The 19,100-nt window shown below is 47.1% G+C and overlaps 2 protein-coding genes across 6 annotated transcripts in view; one reads left to right on the forward strand and one right to left on the reverse strand.

The window, feature by feature from the left end:
* Positions 1–3,164: 3,164 nt before the first annotated feature.
* On the reverse strand, positions 3,165–13,248 carry Cinp (cyclin dependent kinase 2 interacting protein). Its single transcript, XM_021645053.2, has 5 exons — positions 13,115–13,248; positions 10,456–10,624; positions 7,701–7,827; positions 5,437–5,566; positions 3,165–3,553 (listed from the first exon to the last, which is right to left on the reverse strand). Exons 1-5 carry the CDS (start codon positions 13,119–13,121, stop codon positions 3,351–3,353), a joined length of 636 nt encoding a protein of 211 aa, XP_021500728.1. The 5' UTR covers positions 13,122–13,248; the 3' UTR covers positions 3,165–3,350.
* Positions 13,244–19,100, forward strand: part of Tecpr2 (tectonin beta-propeller repeat containing 2) — an 88,379-nt gene continuing 82,522 nt past the window's right edge. For 2 of the 5 annotated variants that reach the window (XM_021645048.2, XM_060388200.1), the window contains exon 1: positions 13,640–13,778. The gene's annotated coding sequence lies outside the window, so the exon portion shown is untranslated. Of the gene's footprint in view, positions 13,379–13,639; positions 13,779–19,100 lie in introns of those variants that run through there. The other 3 variants (XM_021645050.2, XM_021645051.2, XM_021645049.2) reach the window with 3 other exon arrangements.

The raw sequence follows: 19,100 nt of genomic DNA on the forward strand, positions 1-19,100 counted from the left end.
CTAGTAAGGCCTTGTCTCAGAAAACCCTAAAATATCTTTAAGAGTGCATACTACTCTTCTTGAAAAGGACTGAGGTTGATTCCTAGTGTTCCTGTTGGACAGCTCACAACTGCTTGTAATCCCAGCTCTAAAGGATCCAGCACCCTCCTCTGGCCTCCACAGATAACGCAGCCAGGAGCACATACACCCACAGTGGCATATAGCACACATACAGAGTTAAAAATAAAATACCTTAAAAGTCTGTAACTCCAGGAAATAGAAGAAGCTTATACCAAAGCTAAAAGTAGGCATCAGGCACCACACACTGCTTAGTTATAGACCGCACATAGTGTGTCCAGATCAACCTGGGCATGTCTCAGACAAACAACCGTGTGTTCTACAAGGCCTATCCGTGGTCGTGAATCCTCCAGGGTTTTCCCTAGGACTGGATGGCGTGACCTGAGTGGGCTTCAGGCCCACATGGGAGAGTGGGTCCCTTCTTACAGGGTTTTGAGGGAGAAGGTCACAGGCCATATGGTTGATGAGTAGTCAGTAGTACCTGCTAGCCCTCAGGGCCCAAAGGGAAGGGAGGGAGGGAGCCTTGCGGATGTGTGTTGAGGTTGAGGAGTAGGAGAAGGGGTTTTGTGTCTGTTCGCCAGGAACCTACACACAGAAGCAGCTAGGCAGGAGCAGAGTGGTTCCTGCCCACGAGCATGGCTTGAGCAGCCTCTTGTCTGGAACCCACCTGCTGGCTGCTGATCATGCAGCAACCCTTCTGCAGGGCAACTGCCAACTCTAAGAACAGATTTGAACAGAGAGAAGAGAAAGTCTACAAAAGGTCACCTCCAAATGCTATGATGCACAAAATCTCACAGTCAGGAACCCTCATGCCTTTGTGCCCCTGCCATAAAGTCGTCTTTTCTTTGGAGCATATTGTTTTCTATTTTTCTGGGAAGCATTTTCTCCCTGTGAGACTCTGTTCTTTGGACTCTAGAATTTCACCCCATACTTAATACAGCATGAAGTTTAACAGATTTCCTTCTCCAAGGAACAAAAGTAGAAACGAACTGCGCCCTCTACACGCACAAACACACGCGTTATCTTGTGATGGGAATTTTAATTGTTTTTGTTTAACTGTTGTATGTGCATGGTCAGAGGACAGCTTTGTGGCTCAGCGCTCACTCTCCTTCCATCTTTTTCCCCCAGATCCGCCTGCCTCTACCTCCGAGTGCTGGGATTACAGGTGTTACTACCACATCCAGCTTTCTCCTATTTTAACATGGTTCCATAGTCTAACTCATGTTTCCAGGCTTGCGTGGCTGGTGCTTTTACCTGCCCAGCCAGCTCACAAGATGGCTGTTGTTTGTTTTTGAGACAGGGTCTTGCTGTGTATCCCAGGCTGGCCTCAATCATCATCCTGCTTCAGCCTCCAGTGCTGAGGTTACAGGTGCACAACACCTTGCTTGGCTTAAGGGAACCCCTGTTCTCTTCTTTTCTTTTGGTTTTTCAAGGCAGGGTTTCTCTGTGTAGCCCTGGATGTCCTGGAACCTGTTTTGTAGATCAGGCTAGCCTCAAACTCAGAGATCCGCCTGTCTCTGCCTCCTGAATGCTAGGATTAAAGGCATTCACCACCACTGCCCGGCTAAGTAACCCTTTTCTATTTGTAAGCTATATCAGTATTTGTTCAAGTGGCCATGATGTAAATGTGATGCTAGTGGGTCTTTTGGATAAGTCCATTTACTCTACTGGCCTGAAAAATCTCTGAAGAGAGATTTGTGTTTGAGCTCTGTTCTGAGCTGAGCACTTTGTAGGCAACTGCTGCTTGGGGAAAAAAATGAGGGTGCACGTGTGTGTCCCTATGTCCCATGATTTCAGTAAGTTGGACTAGAAATGCAGCTTGGGAGTTTTGAGTTGCTAGCACAGAACCTTGAACATGTGCAGGCCTGACACAGGGAGCAGCAGTGAGCACAGGGCTCACTGTGCAGGCCTGATAACCTGAGTTCAGAGTCCCAGAAAACACAAAAAGCAGCATAGTAGCAGCACAAGTGGCTGTAGACCCCACAGCATCTACAAATGGATAGAGGTGGAGGCAGGAGAAACCAGAAGCTTGCAGCCCAACTATTGGTGTTTACAACAGTGAACAGGCCCTGGTCAGGGCAAAAGGCAAGGACCCACACCCAGAGCTGTTCTCTGGCCTACACACATGCCCATACACACAGACAGAGAAGGGAGCAATGTGGCCTGAGTGTCCTCCCCACCCCTGCCTCAGGAGGGCGAGGGAGGTGGAAGTAGCCATTTCCTGAGGCCACTTAACTAACCTCTCTCCGCTGGAGTTCAAAGTGATGAGTTTGAAGTTCTCTATGAACATGGGTAGCGTGCTAATGGTTAATTATAAGAAAGCTAAACAGAGTACATACAGGCCCTCAACGGAAACAGTCTGCAATCACTGCCCTTTTTATTGGCTTGTCCGTCTTTTAATGCAGACAGCAATTTTTGTTAAGTGGCTTTCATTTCTTGACACAAAATTCTGCTCAGTTAACACTACTGGATTAAATAACATATATTAAAACACATTTTACTAATATAAGAGTGTGACCTGCTCTTACAGGTGACTTGTCTAGGTCAGGTGGCTAACAACCTCCTGCAACTTTTGGATCCTGCTCCCACTTGTAGCCAGTCTGGTCATCTGTACGTGTGGCACAGACACAGATACCTAAGTAAAAATAAAATCTTAAAAAGACTATTGATTTGTGTGTGGACACAAATATTTGTGGCTGACAGTGGAGACCAGAAGGCCGCACGTGCTCTTAACTGCAGACTCAGTCTCTACTTGAGATTTTTTTCCCCCCAAGACAAGATTCCTATGTAGCTCAGGCTGGCCTCAAACTCCTAGAGATCCACCTGCCTCCCATTTGCTGGGATTAAAGGAGTGCGCTGTTGCTGCCACTTGATAAGATTTTAAACATCTAATTATTTATGGAATTTTACTTATAGTTACAAAACTAAAACATTCTCTTCAAGTCTTAAGCACAGGGCTGGAGATGTGGCCCAGTGATAGAATATTCAGCTTGTGTAAAAGTGGGGGTTTGATTTCCAGCACCACAAAACAAAATGGTGGATAGGTACAAAGCTAAACTAGGACACTCAGGTTGGCTACACAGATGTAATATGTAAAGTACACTTGGTTTTCAAAATAAGGCCTTGGCCATTCTCATTTATTTCACTCTGGTGCTCACAAATGGCAGTTTCATGATGCCTGGGACGAGGCGGAGGGGAGGACAGCTGCAGCAGTGCCCATGTGTCTGGAGAGGCTGCAGAGGCCAGGACAGTCTGGATTTCTGAGGCCGTGATCATAGGAAGACGGCCAGGAGTCACAGGTCACGGTGCCCTGTTTCAAGCAGCATGCTCTCCAGCTGCAGCTTGCTGTCGCTCTCTATGTAAGGCTGGTGCAGCCACATGGACAGGTAGGTCAGGCTGAGGTTGCGGTCTGCAGTGTGGGCCAGCTCTGCGCCAATGGTGTGCTTTAAAAGGAGCTCCTTCTTGTATGCATCAGAGAGCCGGTGGGAGACCTCATCTGCAACAGACCAGACATGGCTGCATGAGAATGCAGTCTTCTAGGCTCAAGCCCGCTTTCTCAGGCTTCTGGTCAAAAGCCAGAAGCAGAGCTGGCAATGGGATTCAGCAGGCAGCATACTTGCCCAGCATGCATGAAGCTCTGGGCCCAGATCCCAGTACCCCATAAACAGTGCTGGTGAATGCTTCCCCCCAGCATGTGGACGTGAAGCACAGACTAGAGGCAGGAGGATGGGAAGTATAAGGGCATCCTCAGCTAGCCTGGGCAACATAAAACTCCTCAAAACAAGCCAAAATACCACTGGGATAAAGAAAGAGCAAGGCAGTCCAGCTGGGTGGATAACTGGCAGGAAGCACAAGGACACAGCCTTTGAGTGACTTGTACTGGTTGTGAAGAGTCTCTAATGGAGACTGGTAATCATAGCTCGTAGAGGATTGAATCAGGGGAACTGCTACAAGTCTGAGGACTTGCCTCACAGTAAGGTCAGCCTAGGATTCATTGTAAGACTCAGTTTAAAAAAGTAAATAGGGGCTGGAGAGATGGTCTAGCAATTAAGAGCACTGGATGCTCTTCCAGAAGAGCTGGGATCAACTGCCAATGCCCACATCAGGCAGCTCACAAATACAGAAGCTCCAGCTCCAGGGGGATCCAACACCTCTGGTCTTCAAGAGCTACTGTATTCATGTATGTGCACATACCCACACAAAGATACAATTAAAAATGAAAGAAATCCTTAAAAAGTAATAAACTGAGCCGTATGGTGGCACACTCCTTTAATCCTAACACTTGGGAGGCAGAGGCATTGATCTCTGTGGGTTTGAGGCCAGCCTGGTCTACAGAGTGAGTTCTAGAACAGCCAGGACTACCCAGAGAACCCCTGTCTTGAAAACCCAAAATTAAAACAAAAAACCCAAAATCCAGTAGCTTAATCCCTAAAAAAAATTATTATATTTTATTTTTATGTTTATGTGTATAGGCCATGGTGTGTGTTTAGGTCAGAGAACAACTTTCAAATACTGCTTTGTTCTACTGTGTGGGTCCTAGGGATAAAAGTCAGGTTGTCAGGGTCGGTGGCAACCTTTACCCAAGGAGCCATCTGGCCAGCCCCATTAGCCCCTCATCTGAGCCCAGACTGCTCTTAAACTCACTTGTGATCCTCCTGCCTCAGCCTCCCAAGTTCTGGGATTACCAGCTTACATCATGTGCTGGTTATGTCAGCACAAGCTAGAGTCATTGGAGAGGAGGGAGCCTCAGCTGAGACAGTGCCTCCACAAGGTCTGGCTGTTGGGCTTTTTCTTAAGTAGTGACCGATGTGGGTGGGGCCAACTCTGGGCAGGTGTTCCTGAGTTAAGACAGCAGGCTGAGCAAGCCATGGAGAGCAAGCCAGTAAGCAGCACTCCTCCAAGGCCCTGGCATCAGCTCCTGCCTCCAGGTTCCTGTCCTGACTTCCACTGATGAAGAGCAGTGCTTTGGAAACATAAACCAGACAAATCCTTTCCAACCCAAGTTGATTTTGGTGACGATGTTTTATCATAGCAATAGAAACCCTAACTAAGACAGACCATGCTAAATTTCATTTTTCTCATTGGTCTTCTGTGAGGTTGGCCAAATGTCCTCAACTGACAGCTAATTTATTTATTTTAATTTATTTAAAAATTTAAAACAGGTTCTCAGTTTATATTTATAGCGCAAGGATGGTCTTAAACTGACAATTTTCCTGCTTTTGCTTCTCAATTACTGGCATCACCACATGTCTTCAGTTTATTTAACTTTTATATTTATTTCTTTATATTGTAAGACAGATGTCCCGTTTTCTTTCCTAGGGGCCAGATCTAGCCAGTGCTGATGCCCCTCTTAGAGCCACCCCCACAAGAGCTACTTACAGAAGAAGGGTGTGGGCCACGTGTGAAACAGAGGGGGCCGGTTACGCTCCCCCCTGTAATGGTAACTCTCTAGTTCACAAATTCCCTTGGTGGTTGAAGACAGCTTTTCCATTTTCATTTGAAGTTTAGTCTGAAAAGATATTAATTTGGAATATGAGAATATTGCTTAGACTTTCTAATCTCAGATTTACTAACTTTAAAAGATTTGAAGGCTATGATATATAGCCTTGGTGGGGCTAAAATTCCAGTTATTTACCCCATTAACTCCATAGACAGCAGACTTCCAGAGGATTGGAGGCAGATGGGTATTGAGGTACTAAGCATGGGGTTTTCACAGCCTCAGAGAAATGAAAGCTTGCTGAGTCCCACCTCAGTAAGGTTTCTAAGCAGCACTCGTGCTTTAGAGCCAAAGACCTGGCAGAATCCCAGCATGAGCTGCTGTCACTGAGCAGGGTAGACAGAAAGGCACTCGGAAGCATGGTTCTGCTCTCTTTTATGGCAGTCTCAGTGAGCCTGGATTTCCTTACTGATATGGCGATGAGTGAAAGGGAGCCTCCTATCCATGCGGGAGAGAGCAGCGAGAACCAGAAACCCACAGATCTCCCTCCCTCGAAACTGCAGCCTCTGCCAGCTCCCAGAGGGAGATACCAGCACCTTCTCCACTGTGACAAAAAAGTGACAGATGAAGGGCAGTGACTCTATGTTTTGTGAAGAACCTGGTTAGAGTTAAACCAAATATCCAACTCCTCCAATAGTTAACTATTATATGTCTGGGGGATAAAAGAAATATACAACAGCAAAATCACAATCCTTCATACTTCCATCCACTCCTTGGTTTTATCTAAAGTGGCACAGGCTAAATTTAGCAAATGTTAATCTTTGAAGGTCTCTCCTTCCTTCTCAGATCATTTTAGGTTCGATATTTCACTTGGCTTAACCCCAGACAAGCTCCATCATTTCCAATTCTGGGAAGACGCTCAAGGTTGAGGTAGGGAGGTGGAGCCAGGCCTGGGATCTGTGCATTCTGAACGCAAGCTATAAACAAAAGTTTGCACCCCGCAGCAGCTTCCTGATACCCCGATTCTAGAAAAGCTTAGAAGGACTCAGAGGAAGAAAATCTGGAGGCCCTGACCATAGATCTGCAGCTTGGTCACTAACAGGGACAAAGTCCCATCCGCGTGTGCTCTGCTGGGCCAACAGTGTGAGAGCAGCCCACACTTACACATCAGCCCTTCTGGTGGCTCCCACAGTAACACAGATCACACAGAAATGGGGTACAGTTTGGGGAAAGGGTAAAAGTGCCCACCCCCCAAGAAATGATTCTTAAAGCCAAACCTTTTAATGGCTGGGGAGAGAAGAAAAGCAGTGTTCATAACCTCCAACCCCAACTTTTGGGTGTGAACACTGAATGAGAATATATTTCTAAGCCAGTTTAAGACAGATTCCAGTTTACCAGAGCAGAGAACTTCTAACCTGATGGATAGCAAGTAGAGCTTGCTTTCTCTAATAAGATTTATTTTATTGTTTATGTGTGTGCGCACCTGTGGAGGACAGAACTGGACACTGGATTCCCTGGAGCTGGAGTCAGAGACAGCTGTGAGCTGCCTAATATGGGTGCTGGGAACCAAATTCCAATCACTGAAAGACCAGTAAGGGCTCTTAACACTTGGGCCATCTCTCTAGCCCCAGAGCTAACAGATTTCTAACAGAACTCTCCTTTGCAAAGGATCTAGCCTCCTTGGGAAATAAATGCTGATTCTTGGCAGGAGATAAACAAAGTAAGGCTGAGATATCTTTCACTGGACGTCAGCAAAGAGATGTCAAAAACATCCCCCAAACAGAACTTTACAGGGAAGACAGTATTTCAGGCACATGCAACACCAAAGGGCAACAAACAATCTGAACAAGAGATACAGTTGATTTGGACCACTGAAGTAAGACCTGCTAAGTCCACACAGATAACAAATGACTGTGGCTGCTTTAGTATTACATGGCAGCACCAAGAAGTCACCGTGACAGGGATGGTCTGGCCCACAAAATTTGAATATTCACTCTGTAGACTCTTGAAGTAGTTGGAACTGCCCAGGACAGTGTACCCAACAGTGTCTAGGAGAGCATCAGGACTTGTTAAGTAGGTGGAAGAAGAGGCTGAGGAGAAGGAAGGGTCTCCAACAGTTTTGAATGCCTTCACGGTCAAGCAAACCCCAAATAGTTCACTGGGCTTGCGTGACAGTAATGTTGATGGCAGCATCTGTAGGTCTTACCAAGCCATCTAAGGTGGCCTGCAGCTCCTCACACAGCGCCTCAAGGCCCTTATCATGGTGCAGGTTTGCCTTTTCTTCTTCACTGGAAGCTGGGCTGCTGCTCTCTAATTCAACCTTCTCTTTATCCCTGGTCAAAGCAGAAAATAATGGGAACAAATGACACTCTTTAAACTCACCTCATGCTGGGTGGCAGCATGTCTCTAGTCCCAGAGCTTGAGGAAGAGGATGAGGTCATAGCTTGGCTACATAGCAGCCCCTGCCTCAAGAAAAGAAAAATAAGGCAAGGAAGAAACCTTCCTGTCATTCTGTTATAGTAAGTCCTACAAAAGCCATCACGCAGATAATCATGTTGGATATACTGCTTAAGTGTTTCCTGAAGGAGGCAAGAGTCTGAATGGTTTTTAAACTGAAGCCTGTGATCCATACAGTTTGGGCAGTAAAAGCTTGATCTTCAGCCTATGGTGCTGTCAGCCGGAGGTGCAACTATTAAGGTCAGGCCTAGTGGGGAGGCTTCCTTCTAGCCATGTGAGGGAAAGGATTCCCTTCACAGGATTTTGGAATCTGGGTATCTTCTTTTTGGTCCTGGCCATCAGGCCAGATTCTTAGGTGTGAGCATCTGCTATGATGTACACCACCTTGCCACACTGCATACGGAAACCAGTAGCTAGCCTCTGGTGACATTCCTCAGGAGCCATCCACCTTTTTGAAGACCTGACTTATCATCACTGGGATCTAGGACTCAGATAAGGCTATGGTGGTGGCCTGTCTCTCCTCACACACCAAAATGCCTAACTTTCTTATTTTTATTGCATGTATACTGGTGTAACTACCTGCTTGTCTGTGTGATGGTGTCAGATCCCCTGGAACTGGAGTCACAGACAGCTGTGAGCTGCCATGTGGGTGCTGGGAATTGAACCTGATCCTCTGGAAGAGCATCCAGTGCTCTTAACCACAGAGCCAACTCTCCAGCCCCAAGAAATGACTAACTCTTTACTTGGGTGCTGAGGTTTGAACTCAGACCCTCATGTTTACGTGGTGAGTACCTGACTGAGTTATCTCTCAAGCTCCTCCCTTGTCTTTTTTTCTCTCCCCTAAAGATAGGATCTCACTATGTAGTCCTAGCTTGCTTAGAATTTGCTGTATAGTCCAGGCCAGTCTCAAGCTCACGGAGATCCAACTGCCTCTGCTCCCAAGTGCTGGGACTGAGGGCAGGAACCATTTCACTTGTTCCTTTGTCTTTTTAATCTTTTAAAATTTATGTATACGAGTATTTGTGTGTCTATGTGGTAGACCCAGCTGGCCTTGAACTCAGACATTTGCCTGCCTCTGCCTCCCAAGCGCTGAGATCAAAGGTGTGTGCTGCCGCTACTGCCTCCACCACCTGGTGGAAAGTACTCTAACCACTGGGCTATTTCTCTCGTCTCCCCACCCAACCTTGTCTTTTTTAGAAATAAAATTAAGCTGGAGGTAGCTGCACAGAGGTGAAGGAAGAAGGATAAGAAGTTGAAGGTCATCTCAACTGCATGGTGTTTCTGAGGTCTGCCTGGGCCTACAGAAACACTGCCTTAAACAGAGGCTGGAGAGGTGGCTCAGCGAGAAGAGCACTTGCTGCTCTTCCAGAGCATCCAGGTTGGATCCTTGTCCCACATGGATGTTCACAACTGTCTGTAACTTCGGTTTCAGGGGATTCGACACCCTTTTCTGGCCTCTTCAGGCAGTGCACCTATGTGATACACATACATACAAGCAGGCAAAACACTCATACACATATAATAAAATTCATAAATCTAAAAAACAACAGCAAATAAGGTCTGGAGGACAAAGACTTAGCTGTTGAGAACACTGCCTACTCTTCCAGAAGACCTGGGTTTGTTTCCCAGCACCCACATGGCAGCCCTCAACCATCTGCAATTCTAGCTGCAGGGTAATGTCCTCTTCTGGCCCCTGGATCAGACACGCAAGTGGTACAGGCAAGCACGCAGGCAACCCCTTCTCCCCACCAAATAAACAAAAAGGGACACGGAATGAACTGGATGCAATGCTGCGCGTCTGTGGTTCCCACTCCTTAGGGAAGGCCAGCTGGGTAGTATGAGATTAGCCTGGCAATACCGTGAGGTCCTGCCACCCAGTGTGCATGAGCCAGGCGGTGCACTCGGGAGACTGAGGCAGGAAGGCTACACGGTGTTCAGGGTGATATCCCGTTTACCTACTACCCCACATCCCTGACGGTCAACAGGTCAAGCCTCTCTCTCTTTTTTCCTTTCTCTTTTCAATCAACCTCTTTATGACTTTATATATAGATGTAAACAAGATGTGGCACTGTTTGTATTTATTTCCTTTTCCATGTATTGATGTGTAGAGGAAAGGGCATTTACAGCGCGGTGTGCCTGTGAAGGACAACTCGCAGCAGTGTCGTCCTCTCCTTCCACCACGTGGGTTGGGGAAATTGAACGCAGTCATCAACTTGGTGGCAAGCACCTTTACTCACCGAGCCATCCTATAGCTCAAGGTGTCAAATTCGTAATCCACCTGTCTCTGCCTTTTCAGCACATCCTGCTTATGTATGCCATAACAGTTACCATACTTTTGATTTAAAAGAATATATGTACACTTCATATTTGCATGTATCATTTGCCACTGTTTGGCTTAATATTTTCTTTTACTTTATTTACACCAATAAATTCTTACTCTCTTGATTCTTTTCTCAATGGCTAAATGTGACCATACAGAGCACAGAGATTTCACGTGTACTTACAGCAAGCTGACTTTCAGGTTGGCAATATTGCTTGCAGTAGTAAAACCTGCATCACTGAGGCTGTCCCATTTCAGGATTAAGTTATGCCAATCAGCCGCATTGTCCTTAATTTTTCTTGCACTGACAGATAAGACAGGTTTTCTGGGTGTCACAACTCCAAGAGTCTTTGCTGATAGGGAGCAAGAGAGACAGGACTGTCAAGGAACATATTGTGAAGTGGTCCGATACGCCACATCAACCGGATAAATCAATGTCCCCGAAACTAGGAGGCTGTTCACAGCTCACGGCGCCACAAACACTTGTCTCACACATTCTGTCTACTTTTCTCTTTAGAGATGGGGTCTCAAATGTGGCTCTGGCTGGCCTTGAACTCACGGAGATCCTCCCACCCCAGTCCCTCCAGTGCTGGGATTGAAGGCATGCGCACCGCACCTGGCACAGCCCTTTGTCTACTTTAAGAGTGAGAAACAAGCTATGACTTTCTGCTCATAATCAGTGTTTCCCATTATCTCTCCGACAAGGTCACCTAGTCCTGACTGTTTGTACTCCAACTCTCTTGGCCCAGGCACCCTGAGCCCTTAAGCAGAGCCTTTGACTTGTGAGAGCTTCTTGCATCACCGCACTGAGAGACCAGGACATTGCAGATGCAGAGGTGATCTTGCCAGGCGGCGGCTGCTCTGCCCAGGGCCCCAGGGCTTAGGGAGATGTCCAAACTTCTGCCTGCATCTCCTCTTTGACACTTAACTTAATCCCCACTTCCAGCCCTGCATCGCCAGGCAAACCTACTAGAAGTTCTTGGAAAGGCCTTCGCACGTGCAGTCCTCTCTGCTGGAAGTTCCTTCCTTAAGCTAGTGCTGTCCATCTGAGACCCACCCAGGCCCACTGCCTGAGGAAAGTGAGACCAACAGCAGAGTCTGTCCGTGCTGCCTTAGAGTTCTACACAGTCATCTCGCAGCCAAGAGGGATCCAGGACACACAATAGCTGTATGCTCTGGGGGCTACACTTTGAAGACCGTGCTTCCTGGGTGTGAGTCCTAGCCCTGCCATTAGGAGACTGTTTTGACATCTTTTTCTTTTTTTTTTTTCTGATCTAAAAATTTAAATGCGACCAGAGAATTTATAGCTAAAATTCTAGTTGTATGTAACTGTTAACTAATCTGTAAATTGCAATAAATATATTTGTATTAGTTACATGCAATAAAGGAACAAAGAAAGCCATTGTCCTGGTTAGTGATGCTGCCAACTTCATATACCTGGGAAGAGCGCCACAGTTTAACAAGTGTCTGTGGGGTGTCTGTGTGTAAATTGTGCAGAAGGGCCTAGTCCACTGTGGCGCTGCCACCCTGGGGCAAAAGGTCCTGGGCTGTATAAGAAAACTATCTGAGGTGCTGGAGATGGCTCAGAAGTTAAGAGTACTTCCTGCTCTTTCAAAGGACCCAGCAACCACCAGGGAGGTTTTCAATTGGCTGTGATTCCAAGTCCAGGGGATACCATGTCCTCTTCCCGCCTCTGTAGACACTGCATACATACGGTGTACATACATAAACACATGTATGGTACTCATACACATAAAAACATTAAAATCCGAGGAGAAAGTAAGCTAGCTAGCAATGCCTGAGCCTGGGAGGGAGCTGCAAGGCAAGCCAGCAAGCAGCCTTCCTTCCCGGATCCTACCTCTGCTCCTGCCTGGCTTCCTGCCAATTCCCCCAATAATGGCTTGTGACCTGGAAGGATAAGACAAATAAACCCTTTTCTTCCCAAGTTGCTTCTTGGTCACTGTGTTTTACCATAGCAACAAGAGGCAAATCTGAACAATTACTTCCATCAAGAAGTCTTCCTGGACCTCCCCTACCCCCAGCTGTATTAGGAATCACTGCAGTGGACATCTGTCACCTCCTATACGTCGGCTGTCATCACATTCATTCATGAGTTTATTTAACTTAATGGCTACATTCCCGGCGGGATTGAGTTCGACCAAAGTAGGAGTTAGGTCTCGTTTCCTCCCATATCTTGAACACACAGCAGATGAGGAAACGAATATGTAACATGGAGGAACTGCTCTTAGCTGTATTACACTGGTCCCTCAGTGGGGGTTCCCTCAGTGGGGGTTCCCTCAGTGGGGGTTCCCTCAGTAAGAACCATATCTGACTTAACAGTTTGCCGGCCCCACTTAGGAACCAAAAGCACAGCTCCAACTTCTAGACTATCACAGACAAATAGGGAAACAGAAGTAATGAGTCAAGGGCCAGGAAGGAGACTCAGCAGCGGCTCTAAGCACCCAGTGGGACTCCCGTTACTCAAGGAGACCACCGCCAGTCGCAAACGCACTACCCACGTGACAGTAATCGACTCACAGAGGCAGCCTTTATTACAAAGTGCAAGCTCCACGGCCGGCCTCACTGCAGGAGCTCAGGAAAGGCCTTCCGGAGGGGCTGGCATGTCAGGCTTGGCTCCAAAGTGCTCAGGGATGCTCTGAGCGTCACACCGCTGACAATTCCCGTACATCACCACACTCAGCTGTCACTCACACGGGAATGAGCAGGCTCCCGGAAGCCCCACGAGGCGCAGGCGCGGCCCGCATGGCACACCGCAGGCTCCTGACCTCCCCCCGCCGGACCTGCAGCCTCCACAACTAGGGACGCGCACACCCCTCACGCACCTTCCATGCGGGCCACAGGTAGCTCTCCACCGGGAGACGCGGCGCCCCGCCCGCGGCCGAGGGAAGTGACGTCACTTCCGCGCCGTGGGTCGGCCGACACTTGTGGCTCTGCCGCTCCGGCTCTCCGCTGAGGAGTCGCCGCTGCTCTCTGAGGCCCAACCCGTTGCCCAGGCAACAGGCTCCCGGCAGCCCCCGCGGCCCGGAGTCTGTCCCGCCTCCTCCGGGTTGGCGGGGCCGAGGAGTCCTGAGGGGCTGCCGCGGGAGGTGAGTCCCGGAGCGTGCTGGCTGGTTCCCGGCGCCTCCGACGTCCCCGACGCTGGCCCCGCGCCGTCCCTCCTCTTGCCAGAGCCGTCCTTCCCCGTCTCAAGCCCCCGGAGTCTCCACAGCCGAGTCGCCGTCCCCCTGGCAGCCGCCGCGGGTCTGTCACAGCCCGCGTCCGCGCGGCGCACCGGGCGTCGCGGCTTCGCACACTGCCCGGGGCCGCCGCGGCGCCCCGGCTCCCCTCGCTCCTCCCCTCCTGCCCCACCCTGCATCCCTCGCGCGGCGGGCTCCAGGCTCCTCGGCCGCGAGATTGCGTTCCGTTCCGTACCCCGACCCTCAGGAGGATCCCTTACACTCGCCTACCAGCGCCAGGCAGCTGGCATGGGCATCCAGTAGGAGTTGAGTAAGTGTTGGCTAAATGGATAAGCAAATGCCTCCCGGGCAGTAAGGACTGTGTTGCCTCAGAGGCCGAATGGGCAATGAGGGTTAAAGAATGGGGTGACCCTGGGGTCAGGCCCGAGGTCAGGTCACTGTGCTCTTCCTTCCTACCCATTTACTGGAGCAAGTGCCAACTTCCTAGCTTCAGTTTCGTCATCTGTAAAATGGAGGTGATAAGTTTTTAATCTTGGGATGGTGGAAGATTAAATGGGACAGTGCATGTACTGTTAAGAGGCCAAATGGTCTCACTATGAGGTAGTCCCTGCTGTCACCCACTCGGCCCTGCTGGCTTTGCTGCTTTTTCCTCTAGTCCCTTCTTAAGGCTCTAGCTTTCCATTACTTTCGTTTCCCTTCTCAACTTTACTTCTCTTTCTTGTCCTTTGTGCTTCCTCTCTTCCTGATGTTCGGGGATTTTCTGTTCGATTTGTTGGCAGAATCTGAGGTGTGTTGTTTTGCCATTGACTGGAATGGTCACTTGCAGCCAAGGTTTTAAAAACCTTTAAAGCAGGAAGCTGTGGGAAAACCAGGTCCTAGGGCATGAAGTTGTTCTAGTCCCCTGTCACCAGAGACTCCGTGTCTTCTAAGCTGCAGCGCCTTTTGTACCTTCTCCCATCAGCTGTCATGTTGCTAACACCTGTGAATGTTCTTGTTTGTTTTTGTAATCTAAATTGCAGCCCGTGTTTGCTCATTTGGGTATTTACTATAGTCTTCACCTGTGGCAGCTGCTGTGCCTGGCCCTTACCCTTGACACCCAGTCACTATCCTCAGGGAGGTTGTAGTCTGTCTCTTGAGATTTCAAACCTGGAAATTCCATTTGATTTTTAGGGTGGGCTTGGGAACCACTAGTGGGGAAGAAGAAATGAAGCAGCCCTCTAGCCCATCATTTCTCCCCTTAAATTCAAACAAACAAAAAACATTGTTTTATGTGAATGGCTGTTTTGCCTGCATGAAATTATGTGCACCTCATGTGTGCAGTGCCTGCAGAGGTCAGAAGAGGGCATCAGATCCCCCAGAACTGAAGGTAGCTGTCCTTTGGTTTGGGTACTGGAAATTGAACCTTGGTCCTCTGGAAGAGCAGCCCTTGCTACTTGTCTACTCCTAGGCAGCTTTGTTTTGATGTAGCCACATTGTCTTTTTCAGTGGAGGACTGCTGCTCACTGGGCTTGTTTTCAGCTTTTCTTAGGGAAGTTATCCTTCAGTGTTGAGGAGGATCCCGTTTCAGAGTAGCCTCTTTATAATTTGAACAAAATGCTTGCTGGAACTTCATGGGAAAAAGGAAGGGAACAGACAACAGTTGATTGAATTTGGAAGGATGAAGAACAGAGTAGGATTTGGTTATACAAAAAAATAAGAAGGACATTAGGGTCAAGCATGGAGAAGTTTCTGCCGGTATTGACACAGATGGCGCTTGGGAGAATCAGAAAGCAGAAACTAGGTGCTTTTTTTTTTTATTAATTGTTGAGAAAGAAGCAAGTTCAGAATGTTTGTTCCCATGAATGTACCCTTTGGAGCTGGTCATGAGAATTGCAGTGAATCTCTGCTGTGGTCTTGAGGCAATGTGGCATATTTGTTTGGTTTTTTGTTTTAAATTTGTTTTGGGTACAGGATCGAACTATAAAGCATAAACTGTCCACAGATTTGCTAAGATGCTCCGCCTCAGCCTCCGGAGTGCTTGAATTATATGTGTGCCATACCTGGCTCAGCACAGGGTTTTTGAGAGAGATTAATCCAGCAAATATGTGTTGAATGTTGCTTGTACTGTATCAGTTGTGTGTGTTTTTATTTTGGTTTGTTAGAGGTGGGGGTTGGCAGAATCTTGCTCTGTAGACTTTGATTTGTGAACTGTCAGTGTGGACTGAGCTGGTCTTGAGTTTGTGGCGATCATCCTTCCTCTGCTTCCCATGCCCTAGGATTACAAACTCTTTTAGGGGACCAGCATGATGCCTCACCAGTTAAGAGCACTGACCATGCACACCTGGTGACTTGAGTTCACCCTGTAAAGATGGACAAAGACAGATGACTCCATGGTGTCTTCCTTTGGCTTTCACATGGGAACCATGACACACATAAACCACTGTATAAATACACTTATACAGGTACATCATGCACATACTAGTAATAAGTAAATTAAAAATTTTTGTTTTTGTTTTTTTCAAAAGAGGGTTTCTCTGTGTAGCCTTGGCTGTCCTGTACTCACTTTGTAGACCACACTGTCCTCAGGGTTAGACTCACAGAGATCCGCCTGCCTCTGCCTCCTGACTGCTGGGCTTAAAGGCGTGCCCCACCGCTGCCCTTTCAGTGCTTGAGTTGGGCTTAACCTGTGAATATTTGGCTAGCCAGCAGGAATGGAAGCAAGGAGGTGAGAGCATTTCATCTGTAAGATAAGTTTTTCCATTTGCAATCTACCACAAAAACTTAACACTTCATCCCCTGGGCATGGTGGTGTAATTCTGGTATTCCCAGCACTCATGAAGCTGAGCAAGAAGATCCCTGGGAGTTCTAGCCCAGCCAAAGCTACTGTGTGAGCTGGTCTCAAAATAAACGAGTATATTACTTAAAAGCAGAAATACAGGTAGATTTTTAAGAGCCAGCTGTGGTTACACTGAATGATCGAAGCAGAATATACTGACAAACTTACACACACACACACCAATCTAATTAAAGAATAAGAAGCCAAGGAGCCCATGCCTGTAATCTCAGCACATGGAAGAAGTTTGAGGAGCATGGGCTAGAGTGAGTCTGTCTTAGGGAAAAAAAAAAAACAAACAAAAAAATTTGTACAAGAATAGTAATTGTTACTTTGTACTGGAGAAGGTCCTTGAGCTGTAAATGCTATCAGAGCCTGTGGTGACATGTGACCATTGTACTGCAGGGCGCATAATTTGGGTTCTAGAGTACTCCTGGCTCTAGTTCATTAAGGGAACAGGGAGAAAAACTATGACTTTTTTTTTTTTTAAAAAAAGATTAATTTATGTGTATATGCAAACTTTTTGTGTATGTCACCCATACATGGGTGCCTATGGAGGCCAGGAGATGGTGTCAGAGCCCCTGGAGTTAGAGTGACAAGAAGTTGTGAGCCACCAAAAGTGGGTACTTGAACTCAGATCCTCTGGAAGAGTAGCAAACACTCTAAAGCACTGATCTGTCTTTAGCTCAGAACTTCTGTTTTTAACTCAACGTTTTCATTTTTAACTGAAATACTTATAGCCAAGGAATCGTTGCTTATATATTTTTACATTTATGTATTTTTATTTATATGCATATGTGTACCTGCTTATCTTTATGTGTACCGTGTACATTCAGTGTCACCAGAGGCCAAAAGAGGGCACCATGTCCCTTGGCACTGGAGTTAACAGACTGTTGTGAGCTGCCATGTGGGTGGGTGCTGAGAATCAAATCCATGTTCTATGGAAGAGCAACAGTTGTTCTGAACTACTGAGCCATCTCTTAGGCCCTGGCATTATTTATCTTAAAGACTGGGATATAGCATAGTTGTAGACCTCTTTCCTAGCAAGAATGAGGGCTTTGTATTTGATCCCAGAGGGAAAAACAGAGGGGGGAGCAGAGGGAACGGGATTGTATTGAGAATATTCTTTTGCAATAAGACTAAAAGTTAATATTTATTTATTCATTCAACAAATATTTATGGACACCTGCTCTATGCTGAAAGAAGATTAGCATTCCTTCTCACAGAAGAGCTTATGTTAGCAAGTGAGGAGTCAGAGGCTGTGGTCAGGTTGGTGAAGGACATGTGGCAGATGGAGAGGGAAGCTTGGATATTCACGAGTGATCTGGCCTAGGGAGGCCTTTCTGTAGTGATGTTCTTGTTGAAGCCCAAAGATGGAAAGCCGTATCTCTGAGTAGAGAACATGGTAAATTATGAAGCCTGAGAAGGGATCTGTGGTATTAGTGCTTGGAGAATAAGTGGGGGTGAGCAGGAGGGAAGATTTGTGGATTAGTATACACAGGGTTTCAGCTAGAATAGCACTTGATTCAGAATCTGGCTTTGGTGCTACATACTTCAGAGCTGTACTCTCCCCTCAGTGTTCAGAAGTTAATTTTGGAAGTATTATTACATCATCAGGATTACAGGTGTGCAACATCATACTGGTTTATTATCCTAACTGTTTTCAGATGAGTAAATGACAACCTAGAGCCATTAAATAATTCTCCCAGGATCCCACAGCTAATCTTAGAATATCACTGGGATTTCATTCCCAACCCATTCTCCTTCTGATGTCATTAGCCACTCCAGTGTGCTGCTGCTTTTCTGCAGCAGAAGGTGTCAGTTTAATTAATGGCAGTACATTGGAACCTGAGGTAGGGTGAATGCAACCTTCAGACTTGTGTGAAAATTGGGCAGGCTAGGGAAGCAAAAACAGTAGTCTGGAGTGTTCATTGAGTCTAGTTTTCCTCAAGCATGTCACAAGAGAGGGAGGCAGCACCTCTTGATTTCCTCGTAGGCCACCCCAGACACACCTTCTTCAGGAAAGTTTCTGTAGGAGTCAGCCTCAGCCCTTTTCTCATTTGACTACTGGGTGGAAGGCACAGACCTGGTGCTGAGTTCTTCCTGATCCAGTGGGCCTTCTGGCTCTCTTCCTCTTGGGTGCTGTGACTTACTGACCTCTACATGTCTTTTGGAAAGCAGGTTTAAAGCATAAATCATTATGACAGCTAAAAAAAAAAAAAAACACACACAATTTGACAATGCATTTTAAAATTTCAGTATTTTCACCAGGCAATGGTGGTGCACTCCTGTAATCCTAGCACTCAGGAGGCAGAGACAGGTGAATCTCTGTGAGTTCAAGGCCAGTTTAGTCTACAAAGCAAGTCCAGGACAGCCCAGGCTACACAGAGAAACCTTGTCTTGAAAACCCAAACCAAACCAAAATGAAAATTCAGTATTTTTTAATTCTTTTTTCATTCTTAATTTATTAACTTATTATGTATACAGTATTCTACCTACATTCCAGAAGAGGACAGCAGATCTCATTATAGATGGTTGTGAGCCACCGTGTGGTTGCTGGGAATTGAACTCAGGACCTTTGGAAGAGCAGCCAGTGCTCTTATCTTCTAAGCCATCTCTCCAGCCCCCAAAATTCAGTATTTTCATGTCTTAAAGCCCCTGTTAGTATTACTATCTCATTTCCACTGGCCTAGTCTTTTCCACCTTTTGAGATGTTTCCAAGGATCTGGAGAACTGTTAAGAGCACTTGTTGCTTAGCAGAAGACCTGAGTTAGGTTCCCAGTGCCCATCTCAAGTGGCTCACAACCACGTGAGGCACTG

The sequence above is a fragment of the Meriones unguiculatus genome, chromosome 7, assembly GCF_030254825.1.
Source record: "Meriones unguiculatus strain TT.TT164.6M chromosome 7, Bangor_MerUng_6.1, whole genome shotgun sequence".
NCBI classification, from domain to species: Eukaryota; Metazoa; Chordata; class Mammalia; order Rodentia; family Muridae; genus Meriones; species Meriones unguiculatus.